The following is a 12618-nucleotide window of genomic DNA, read 5'->3' on the forward strand; positions in this document are numbered from 1 at the left end:
GCCACCCAGGCGCCCCAATAAACTAGGTAGTTTTAATGAAGTTCTTTTAAATTGCCCAGGACAATTGATATATTTATAAATATATTTGTGTCTGTGTGTATGTATGTATATATATAGAGAGAGCAAGAGGGTGAGAGAGGAAGGGGCAGAGAGAGAAAGAGAGAGACCAAGCAGGCTCCATGCTCAGTGTAGAGCCCAATGTGGGGCTCGATCCCAACAGCCATGGGATCATGACCTGAGCTGAAATCAAGCGTGAGAGGCTTAACCAACTGAGGCATTCAGGTGCCTGCCCCTTATATATATTTTTTAAAAGTAAGATGAGGTGGGCCAATTGGCATTCTGGGAACAGACCATTGATTGCTTTGTGAATGATTCAGATACTCTTTAGATTTTGGAGTGGTGTTAACATTGTTAATTATTCAAGACCTCATCAGACTTACACAGCAATAAGTAATTGAAATCCATAGTCTCCACCAGGGAGTTTTCCCAGGTGCCAGGAAGCCAGCCTGCCGGGAAAGTGGGCCCTCTCCCTTTGCCATGCAGCGTAAGGAGGCATCTGTGCTGTGCCTCTTCTAGATTTGTTGGGGACCAGTCCAGAATGAGCCCTGTCATCTCCCCCCAGCAATACTATTTGGCTTTAACAAGCATGTGTTTTTCTAGTCTTTAAACTATTTTGAGGTCAGCTCTGTGTCTGGCGTACTCTGAGGAACCCACATTTCCATCAACCCACAGTTGCTGGAAGCTGCGGCAAAGCATTAGGCACTTTGTAGCTGTTACACTATTGAATGCAATTTGCTCTGAGGGAATTTTCCAATTTTGGCTTCTAATATGTTGATGAATTATTGAAATTTCAATTACTTTTTGGTTCCCAATTTAGCAGGATGGAGACATCCAAGATATTTAATACAGAAAGCTTTCCAGTTGCTTTTAGAAAAGAGTTTGGTGTCAGGGATGTGGCTGAGATGCTGTATGGCCCTGAGAATCCCTTAAGAATAAGGGTGTGAGCCCCCAACTGGGGGCATTTGTGGGTCCTGGGAGCCTAGTTGATATGCAGATTCCACGTACTAAATCAGAATCCCTAGGGGTGCGGCCCTGTGCTCTGTGTTTTAACAAGCCTGCTGACATTCTGGTGCACTGACAGGTTTGCAAAGCACTGCCTTAGATGTTCCAGTGCTGATTCTTCCCAGCAGGAGCTGGTGCCCATTTGGAAGGCTCCGCGGGTGCTGTAGTCCATTTACCCTTCAAGGTAGACATGGTACCTGATGATAGAGCTGTGATCCAGGTCATCAGGAAGACCAATTTCGAACAATTACCTTCACTTACTTGGAACACTTCTCACTTTGGAAATCACTGAGCCCATAGTCCTAGAGAAGGGAGTTTGAACATTTAAATTCTGTGCAGGTAAATGTGTGTTCTAAATACAATTCAAGGGGCCTTGTGTTTCTCTTGTCTACAGAAAGACTGTTGAGAGACTCCACTATCCCCAGGATAAGCCCTTCTTGGCGTCTCTTGGGGAAAAGCTCAGGTGCATCTGTGTCTTCCCCTTAGCCTCCCCTCCGTGCCTGTGTATGCGGCTCCCCTACACGCAGTTCTTCAGGCCTAGGGTGTTACCCTGCTGCCTGTGCTCCTGTGCACGCTGTCCTCCCAGATTTACTTCAGCTCACCCATAGCACCACCAGAGCCCGCCCCTACTGTCGTCTGTTGCGACCGGGTCACCTATACGACTGTTCCAGCATGACCCTCTCCTTCCCTGCTGATTTCAGATGGAGGCACATTCTTCCCCTTTTTTGCTTCCTACGGCACCTTAGGTGGATGTTTATAACATTAATGTGTACTTGCACTGAAATTATTCTCTCCCCCTCTGAGCTTTCAGTTCCATGACTGTGGTGATTTCACCCCGGGTTCTCTATCTGCAGTGCCCAAGACATTCAGGCTCATGAGGTTCAGTGAATAAAGATACCTTAAAGATGGTCCTTCCACCTCTGCTGGAAGCTTCCAGAGCCTATGGACACATTTTTACATCATATTTGTGAAGAACAGATGATGGCCAGCCAGTAGCAGGTCTAGTTAAGAATATGGCAGACGTTTATGTGGACTCAACCAAGTTAGCTTTTCAGTGAAACTGATCTCTTAATGTGAATGAAAACAGCCACCCACCCATCTGGCTATTTTGCTCTTTGGCCAGGGGAAAACTATAGTCTGTATCTAAAGGCATTATTATTTCAGGTTCGAGAGCTTCAAACGCGACTACAGAGCGTGCAGGCCACAGGGCCCGCCAGCCCTGGCCGCCTCACTTCCACCAACCGCCCAGTTAACCCCAGCACCGGGGAGTTGAGCACGAGCAGCAGCAGCAATGACATTCCCATTGCCAAGGTGAGCTCTAGGGGCAGGCGGGAACACCACCTCTTTTTTCCTGTAAGCACCAGCCTCTCTCAAGCATGGCCACTGTGTAGGCATATGATTAGCGCACAGGGCCCCCAAGGGGCTCTTCCCTAGCATCTCACACAGGCCTCATGTGCTGGGGCCGCAGGGTGACATAACCCAAGGGTAGTTTTTAAGTTTCTCTCGGCTGTGACCTGGATGCCAACTCTCATTAATCAGCTAGCAGGAGCAGGTCATGGCTGTCAAGTTGTTGTGGAAAGTGAGATGTTTTGTCAGGTTCTACAATAGTCAGGGGTGGATGGATAGTTGCTCCTGAGGACTGAGATTCAGCCCAGGAGGGGACCCTGAGTAATGAATCAATGATCTCCCTTCTCACAGGACCAGCAGCCCTGCCTGCAGACCAATAGATGCTGCTGGGCACGCCATGGCAGTTAGAGAAGCAGCCCCACATCTGCTCATATGTTGAGTCTTCCCCAGAGGGACTGGTGAGATGAAACATGCACTCTTCCCTGGTAGTCTACCAGTCTCTGCCAGAAGGTTGGTTATCAACCATCAAGTCGAATAAGCTGGGTCACACCAGTGTTTCTCAACCAGAAGTGATTGTGTCCCTTCAAGGGATATTTGACAGTGTCTGGAGACCTTTCTGATGGTCACAATTAGAGTACCGGAGGCATCTTGTGGCTATAGAAGCCAGCGATGCCGCTAAGTGTCCTACAGCACTCAGAATTCTTCTACAACAAAGAATATCCAACCCAAAATGTCACTACTGCTAAGGCTGGAAAACCCTGGGTTAAGCAGATGGTGAAAAATTGGACAAGTTATTCTTAAGAAATTCGTTGATCAGTTTAGTTGCCATGGTCAAACAGGAGCCTTGTAGATACACAGTCTCAACAGTGTGTCTAGAGAATGGTATGTCATTTTTTGATAATTTTTTTGTTTTTCAAGATTGCGGAGAGGGTGAAGCTATCGAAGACCAGGTCCGAGTCTTCATCATCTGATCGGCCAGTCCTGGGATCAGAAATCAGCAGCATAGGGGTGAGTGTTCATAAGAAGCAAGGCAAGAAAGTACCCAGTAGAGCTGCACAGACCACAGCTCATAGACGACAGAACTTCTCAAGTTCACCTCCCATGAACCAGTTAATTATTATAATAATAAATCATACCCCATTTCCTTCCAGAGGATCAGATTAAAATGTAGAATGGTTTCTTCATCAGGGAATTACTCGTTCGGCTTTAAGGGAATTTTTCTTTTACTCTGCTTGAAACCTTTCAGAAAGAAATGATTTAGGTCTCGTTACTGTTGATGTAGATGAAAGTCATGAAGTACCTGCTTTATTTCACCCTGCTACCCCAGAGACCAAGTGGGTCAGGAAGCTGTAAAATAAATTTTACCTTTTGCACATGCCTCTTAAAAGGGAATGTGCTCTCCAGGGAGGAGGAGTTCTGCCTTTGAAGGGTAGCCCAATGCCAGGAAAGACTGGAACCTTCCCGCTTAGTATCACGGTTTTCATCTGGAGAGCCTACAGACCCCTTGGGGCTGTAAGAGCTGATGGATGGTGAAAAGGGAGTAGTTTGAGTTCCCTAAGGAATATTTTTTAAGATGGGTGGTGAGCCTGAGAGAGCCAGCTCTCTGATCTCAAGGGTGGAGAAAGCCCGAATAGGATGTTTTTAAGGCCCGAATTTAGAATTTTGCACTGAGAACAACTGTGTACATCCAGATTCGGTACCTAAGCTAACCTGTGGAACTAAAGGAAATGGCTGTTCCGTTGGGCTGCAGTGACCAGAGACAAGGACCTGGAAGGACAGGGAGCTCAGGAAGGGGAAAGGAGTTGGGACCCTGTCAGTATCCCAAAGTTTAGGAACTCTGAAGCGGCACGCTGTGTGGAGGATACAGCTGTATTTTGATTCTGTTTATGTACTGTTTTCATAGCAGTTCGCTTTTTATCACAGAATCGTATTATATAAACTGAGAAAGATCAGGGTATCCATCTCCTGGTGCCTGATTGTCAGGAGATATCAGCTTTAAATTCTTTTGCATGCAAAACATGCCTGGAGACTGGTCCCCGAAGCCACAGTGTCTAGAGGGAAGTGTGTGTGCTCACCTGTACAGGTATCCAGCAGTGTGGCGGAACACCTGGCCCACTCTCTCCAGGACTGCTCCAACATCCAGGAGATCTTCCAAACGCTGTACTCACATGGATCTGCCATCTCGGAAAGCAAAATTAGAGAGTTTGAGGTGGAAACAGAACGGTTGAATAGGTAAGGAGAAATCCTATATATTTGAGAGGTTGCTTTAGGGTGGGGTGGGGGGAGTGGGGAACAGCCCTCCTTTCCCTTTCAAAAATCGATTCAAGTTGGCTTATGAATTGTGACAGAGAGAGATGCTGTCAGGCTGGTGGGTGGGGAGTTCCCACTTTCTTGTTCATCAGAGGAGTGCTTAGGGCAGTTGGGACTGTCTTCAAGGGCGTTGCGTGACCTGCGTTTTCTTTTTTTTTTTTTTACAAATAGTTTATTGTCAAATTAGTTTCTACATAACACTCAGTGCTCATCCCCAAAGTGCCCTCCTTCATGCCCATCCCCCCCTCCCCCCGCGTGACCTGCGTTTTCAAATGTGCAAGCCTCATGTTTGAGAGGACCCACTCTTGGCTTGGCTGCTCTACTGTCACCATTTTAAAGTCTTAGTAATTGATGAGCCAGGGCCCCACCTTTTTATTGAGCACTGGCCCTTGCAAATTATGTAGCAAGTCCTGGGAGCAGTTGTATAGAATGACAAGTAGGTCAGAATTACAAGATGGCTACTTAGCGTGCAGGCCTGGGCTGCCAGGAACCACAAGGAGAAGCTCTGGAATGTTGAGTCAGCATCCAAGGGGCGCCTGGAGTGACCAGGAACTAGCAAAGGCGGTCTGATGGAGGCATTCTGGGATTGACCAGGGATGCTAGTTTAGCCCTCCCTACTTCTCTAGAGGGCTGCCTAATTTTATTTATGCTCTTTGCAGTGTACACAACCCTCAGTCCCTACATGCTATCATACTTAAGCCTACCGAGAATAATTTTCTAAGTAGGTCAAACTGTCCTACTTAGAAATTTTTACCACTTTTATGGATTCTTCTCCAATCTCACAAAAGAGGTAGTTAAAGTTTGCACTCAAGCTTCTCGGCAAAGATTGGCTTCTAGGTCATCCTAGCAATGAGAGTTGCTGAAAAAGCAAAGGAAAAGGACCGAGGCCAAACCATGCTAAACCACCCTGACTCAGAATGTGTCCCGCAGGGACAGAGTGCACTGCTAAATCATATCCAAGTGTGGTAAGGCTGCCTTGACCTACCAGTCTTCAGTGGGAGTCCATAGTAAGAATTTGAAAGGCTTATGAACTAACCAGAAAGAAATGTGGATGCCGGTATCCATCCACCATTGCTTAATGCCATTCCCCTTGTGTCTGGCAAACCTAAATAAATTGAATTATCATGTTAGTCCTCCCTGATTCGAAGCTGTTTAATATAGTGCTTGAGGACTAAGGAAATGAGGCAATCTAGGTTATTTCAAATCGGGAAATTAAATGGTTTCCTTATTAAATCCAAAATGCTTAAGAATGACAATCCTGATGACTACCTTATAGCAGTAAAGCAGCAGCCATCTCAGTACCACAGCCAGAGAGTGCTTGAGAACTGAATCAGATATGCCCTTTGCAATTTAATGAAGTCAGATGCCTTCAGGGACCCTCTGTCGAGTGAGGATCTCTTCACAGATTCTGGGATTTAACAAGCCTGCTTTGTGGTTGAACTCGGGGGACGTTCCTTTCTCCTCAGTTCTGCGCACCTAGGAGACACCAAAGGAAGGGGAAATATTTGGGGCTTGTAGTTCACGTTATTACAGTGTTAAACAGTTTACAAAGGGATCTCACAGACAACCGCTTAATCTTCAACTTGGGAGGAAAGAATAGTCCCATTTTGCAAATAAGAAAAAAAAAAGTCTTCGGTGTTGAGTGACTTGCCTTGAGTCCAGAGCTCTTAAATAGCCTAGCTGGAATTCTACCCTTGCCCTTGGACTTCCCCTCCAGTGTCCTCTCTACGACCATAGCTATAGCTAGAACACAGGAATAATCTTAGAAATAATCTACCAGTATGTCTTCATGCCTGTTATTAAACTGCCTATCTCAAGGTTGGAGACCCTATTACACCCCGAAAAATGAAAGCGTTTAGCTTTGTGATTGTGTGTGGTTGGGGGGGGAGGGTCATGCCTCCTCAGAAGTATGTCCTTATTTAACAAATCTGTTTTAAGCATCTACTCTGTGCTAAGCTGTTTGTCATGCAGGGAAAAGTAAAAGAGACAAGGTGTCTGCTCTCATGGAGTTTATATTCTGTTAGGGAAGCTATATAAGAAGCAAACAAATGAGATCATAAGAAAATTCCCAGTAAACAGGGCACTGTGATAGAGTAAGAGGGGAAGCGTTTGATTTTAGATATGTAGCCGGAGAAGGCTTCTCTGAAGATGGGGCTGTAAATTGAGAATTTAAGAGAAAAAGGAAGCAGCCGTATGACAAACTAAGAGTCTTATGGACCAACTTAACCTTACAGCCGGAAAGGAAGTAGGAGCTGTCCGAAGGCCAATGGAACTGAGATGGAGTGGATGCAAGGAGTCACATGCAATAAGGTGGCAGAATCAGCAAGGCTTAGTGGGATATGGATTTTGAGGCCATGGACCAAGTCCACTCTTTATTCTAAGTGTCAGTGGAAGTCACTAAAGAGTTTTAAGTAGCAAAAGAACAGACATGATTTAGACTTTGGTGTCTAAATCTTTGGTGTCTAGACTTTGGTGACTCAGGTGTGAAGATTGGAAGTGGGTGGGGCAAGAGTGGAAGCCGAGCAATGATTGCAGTGGCCCAGTGCGGCCAAAGTGGAGATGATGCAAAGTGATGGGGGTCAGTGTGTTTGGTAGTGTAGAATCAATGGAAACTGTAGTTGGGGTAGATTTGGATATAAGAGGAAGGGATGGTCTCAAGAAGCTTCTCATGTGTCTCACCTGTATCATTGGGAAGATGGTGGTGGCATTTACTGAATGAAGAAGATGGGGGAAGGCCAGGTTGGGGGGAATCAGGAGTCTCATTTGGTAATATTAAATTTAAGGTGCTGGTGTGACACTCAAATGGAAGTATCAGGAAATAGCTGGAGATGTGAGACCAGCACTCAGAAGAGAGGTCTGGGCTAGAGAAATTTGGGAGCCATAGAAACATAAACGTCTGTTCAAGTCATAGTACTGGATAAAATGGTCCTGAGATGGGGTGGGGGTGCTGATACAGAAGGGCACCCAGGACTGAGTCCTGAGGTAATACCAACCCTTAGAGATTTCATAGAGGATAAGGAGCCAGCAAAGAAGACAGAAGAAATGTCCTTCAAGGCAGGAAGAAAACCAATAGAAACCTGTCATGACCTAAGTGAGAGAGAACATTCTGAGAAGGCAGGAGTAGCCTATTAAGTGGGGTGTTGCCTGAGAAGGGCCCTGAGATGGGGATTGGTCACATGTAGGTTTGTGAGTTGGCTAAAGAGTTTCATCTAATTAGTGGGGTCCAAATGTACATTGGAACAAGGTGGAGTGTAAAGGAAAGTGGGGACTGTCTCAAGAAGTCTTAATGTCAACAAGAACAGAAAAGTACGTTCTTGTGGCACCTTACATTGAGTTGACCTTCAAGTTGCCAAAGTCTCACAGTGGTCTTACACCAGCCATCTCCTATGTTGGTGAGTGTGTCCACATTCTTCTCGAAGATATGTGGTCCTAAGATTGATCCACAAGGCAAATGGCTTCCAACCCTCTTACTGTTTCAAGAGTCACTTGCATTTATTTTCTATGTGTGAAACCCTGTGTCTTGAAGACTTGATGGTCAGAGTACTATAAATGGGTATGTTGATGGGAAATGAATCATTGCACCCAGAGCTTCTGTCCTAGGACAGAAAACAGGGAAGTTGAATGCTTATGTTTTTCTGATTTTTCCATTAACTCATTTGCTCTGAATGTATAGTTCCAATTCCTATAAAGCATAAAATTCCTGCTGCTTGCCTTACCGGTAGTTAACGGTTGCAGGACTGTCCAACGTGGAAGGAGCTTTGGACACAGCCCATGCTTCCTGGCCCACTGCCCATTCAGAGGCCCCTAGGGACAGTTTCTTACTACCTGATTCATCTTTTGCGTCTGCCCTGTAGTGAGTGGTAAAGAGTACAGGATCTGCGGTCAAACTTCTTGGTTCAAATCCCACTGCAATGTCCTTTACCCCTCTGGGACTCTACTTCCTCCTCTGAGAATGGGGATAATAATACCTAAGTCAAATGGCCATTAGAGGGTCACTGAGCAGGGATTTAACAAATAGTAGCTATTACTGTGGCACTGATATTTTGTTTGTCCCTGTGGAGGGTGGTTTATTGAAAGGCCCAAGGTCACGCGGTTGGCTCCTTTCCTTGGTGTATGCTCGGAGCCTCACACTGTACCTGGCACACGGTGTGTTGATGGCTGATTAGGAAATAACCAGGGGACTTCCGTGTATTTCTAATTCACACAGAATTTAGTGATTCTTATACTTAGAGTTGCTTTCTTTAATACTTCATGTCAGTTCCATTTGCTAAAACCTCTGACAAGCTCACATCCTAACACGCGTATCTGGCCTGGATCCACAGGAGACAATTCAAATACTGGCAAATGAATTGTAATCCCAACGTGAAATCATGAAAGAGATTTTTCTTCCTTTGTAGCCGCATTGAACACCTCAAATCCCAAAATGACCTCCTGACCATAACTCTGGAAGAATGCAAGAGCAACGCTGAGCGGATGAGCATGCTGGTGGGGAAGTATGAATCCAATGCCACTGCGCTGAGGCTGGCCTTGCAGTACAGGTGGGGAAGTGAGGCTGTGTGTGTGTTGGGGGTGGGTGGGGGGGAGCCATGCTGGTCCTCCAGTACTGGTGGGTTAGCAAGGCTGCGTAGGGGTGGTGTGAGGTTTTTTAACTTGGAAATGCGTTTATAGTAACCCCACATAAAAGTAGAAAACAGGCTTTTAGAACACATATGGGGAGTTGGACCAGCAAATAATAACATGATACATATAGAAAATCCATTAGCACTCTTGTGGCATTTACGAAAATAAGAGAAATGAGTATGGTATTAGAAAGCCAGTGTATTTCTGCTAGCATGTTCAACTTAAAAATATTATTCCATCCAAGTAATATCACTCAGAATATTTATTTTTGCATTTATATATTCATTTGTTGCTCTTTCCAGTCTTTATTCATGTTTGTGTATATTTTATATTGTTAAAACCTAGGATATTCTCTTTATTCCATCTGTAGTAGTTTTGTAATGCTGGTCAATAGTCTGTGTGCATTTTGAATGGCTGTATCCCCTGCATCAAGTTTATATATTGTTATTTTATTTACTCATTTCTCTAAAAGACGTTTAGATTTTTGTAGACTTTGGATATTGAAAATAATTTTATAACAAATAATTTAATACAGATAATATCTTCATTCCTTTGGATATTTTTCTTGGGATAAAATCCCCAAGAATTATAGGTCAAAGTATATGAATGTTATCATGGTTCTTCAGGCATGCTCCTGGTTTTTTCCCTATAAAAAAAAAAGTTTAAGTGATTACAATTCATTCATCAGTGAGCAGGGGTATATGAATGTACCAGTTTTTTTCAGCCTCATCAGCTTTGGAATTTATCTACTTTTAAATTTATTTTTTAAGATTATTTATTTTGAGAGAGGAAGGGGAAGAGAGAGAGAAAAATCCCAAGCAGTGGGAAACCCGATTTGGGGCTCCAACTCACAAACCGTGAGATCATGACCTGAGCCAAAACCAAGACTTGGACACTTAACCGACTGAGCCACACAGGTGCCCTGGAATTTGTTTTTAAATTACTATTTGTTTACTAACTACAAAGCTTTGCATTATTGTTTTCAGAGGGTTATTTCATTAGTGGCACCACTTGGACATATTTGCTAAGATCTCAGAGTAGGGACTGTAACCTGCTCTTAGCATCCTCTGAAAAGATCAATATGTTTTAAGAAGCTTTGTATCTTCAAAAATCAAAATCAAACCAAATCAAAGGAGACCACAGCTAGAGCACAATCATGCTAGTGTACAGACACACCAAAGCAAACAGATAAACCACCTATAATAACTTTTGAAACAGGCTGTTTTGTAGCCACAATCTGCCTTTGATCTGTGTGGATGAAGCAATGTCGCCGTGTCTCTAACCTGAAAGATGGACTGCCCTTGAGAGGAGGGGCTGCCGGCACCCGGAGCTGGTGATGGCTCCTGATCTCTTAGTGAAGGAAGATGAGAGTAGAGAAAATCGAAAAAGAGAGGGTCTGTTGACTAAATGTTGAATAAAGCAACATTTCCCCTGCTTAGCTTAGAGAAGCCAATCGGTTATTTGCTTAGCGGGGAGATTTCTGGACTGCAGGCATCCTGTCCAGGGCTACTCAGGCATTATGCACACGCTCCACCTCCTGGGCAAGCATGGGTCCACGTGGGTCACGGGTGGCAGTGTGGAAGGGGTCACTCTTAGATCCTATACCTGGTGTGTTCAATGATGACAAGCAAAAGAAGAGAGACTAATATTTTCCTCTTAGAAATCCAAACTTGTTAGATTTTGTGTGTTTCAAGGGGCAGTTTTACAAGTGTCTAATAGAACTTTCTGTGATGATGGACCTGTTGTCTATCTGTGTTGTCCAGTATGGTAACTTCTAGGCACATGTGACTCTTAAACATATAGTATGTGGCTGTTGCAACAAAGGAACTAAATTTTTCATTTAATTAAATTCTTTTTTAATTAGCCACATGTGGCTAGTGGCTCCTGAAGGTTTAGGTCAAAATAGTCTTCTTTCTGGAACTTCCTCCCTCCCTCCCTCCTTTCCTTCGGTACTGTTTCTTATGGCACAGTTTCTAGGATCAGGAAGCTGGGAGTGGTGTAGCTAGGTAGTGTTCCAGCTCAGGGGCTCTTAGGAGGTTCTGCTCAAGCTGTTAGCCAGGGCTGTGTCATCTGAAACCTTAACTGGAGCTGGCAGATCTGCTTCTAAGAAGGCTCATTCACACAGCTGTCTGGTGGAGTCCTCCATCCTTTACTCACTCTTGGCTGGAAGTCTTACTTCCTCACTACATGGGTCTCTCCATGGGGCTGCTCGAGAATCTTCAAGCCATGGCAGCTGGCCTTCTCTAGAGAGGATGATCCAAGAGAGAAGGTGACGGTAGAGAAAAGGTGGAAGTCACCATGCTTTCTAGTAACCTGATTTTGGAAGTGATCCCGTATCCTCTTAGTCACATAGACAAACTCTGGTACAGTGCACAAGGGGATGACAGAAGGGTGTGGACACCAGCATCTGGGAGCAGTGGAGGCCATCTTGGGGGCTGGCTACCACAGGCATATTCCATTTCCTTTTTTGCTGATTGTCAAAGAAGCAGTAAACTTAACTCTCTCACTTTTATGGCTACACTTGTATTTTTCTAGATCCCAGCTTAAACTAAAAGTTTAAGTGAGGTAAAAAGGGGATGGGGGGCAACATAGCAAAGCACACCCTTGGCTTTATGCAGGGACATCTGGATATTTCCTTGCTTATATGGACTGCAAGGCTGAGATGCAGGTCTGGAGCCACGCCCCCTCAGGGGACAGTGCTGCACTGAAGAGGCTCACTGTCCCCTGCCAGCGTTGACGACACCGTGTGCTTCTGTTTCAGCGAACAGTGCATAGAAGCCTATGAACTCCTCCTGGCACTGGCCGAGAGCGAGCAGAGCCTCATCCTGGGGCAGTTCCGGGCAGCCGGCGTGGGGTCCTCCCCTGGTAAGTGTGTCTCCCTCCCTCTTCCTTCTTGTCCCCTGCCTCTCTGGCTCTACGGTGCCCTCATTTTGCTGTTGGCATTGGAACACCTCCCGACAACATGAAATGTGCTTGTCAAGTGTGTTTTTCGTTTTTTCCTCATGACTGAGTGAGTAAATTGTTTATGTTGAATGCAGCAAGAACTGGAGTGGAAACAGAATTACAGACAAGTTAAAACAAACAGGCCCTCTTAGGAAACACTCTCCCAGGCCAACGGGAGGACCAGATGGAGCAGGAGGCCCACAGCTTATGACGAAAGAGACCAACTTTCCCACAGCCTCTCTCTGTGATACTGACTGTTAAGGGTCCCTTTGCGGCCCACGTGGCCTTTGCTGCAACTCATGGCTTCTGTTGGCTGTGCTTTTCCCCCAGGTTTGT

The 12618-nt window shown here is 45.2% G+C and overlaps 1 protein-coding gene across 3 annotated transcripts in view; it reads left to right on the plus strand.

Annotated features, from left to right (window-relative positions):
- MCC (MCC regulator of WNT signaling pathway) overlaps positions 1–12618 on the plus strand; it is a 276051-nt gene that overhangs the window by 220514 nt on the left and 42919 nt on the right. For all 3 annotated transcript variants that reach the window (XM_039239740.1, XM_039239741.1, XM_039239742.1), the window contains exons 7-11: positions 2227–2373; positions 3328–3417; positions 4493–4641; positions 9117–9257; positions 12101–12204. In XM_039239740.1, coding sequence (XP_039095671.1) covers positions 2227–2373; positions 3328–3417; positions 4493–4641; positions 9117–9257; positions 12101–12204 — 631 coding nt within the window. The remainder of the gene's footprint in view (positions 1–2226; positions 2374–3327; positions 3418–4492; positions 4642–9116; positions 9258–12100; positions 12205–12618) is intronic.

The sequence above is a fragment of the Hyaena hyaena genome, unplaced genomic scaffold, assembly GCF_003009895.1.
Source record: "Hyaena hyaena isolate Hyena2069 unplaced genomic scaffold, ASM300989v1 scaffold_160, whole genome shotgun sequence".
NCBI lineage: Eukaryota > Metazoa > Chordata > Mammalia > Carnivora > Hyaenidae > Hyaena > Hyaena hyaena.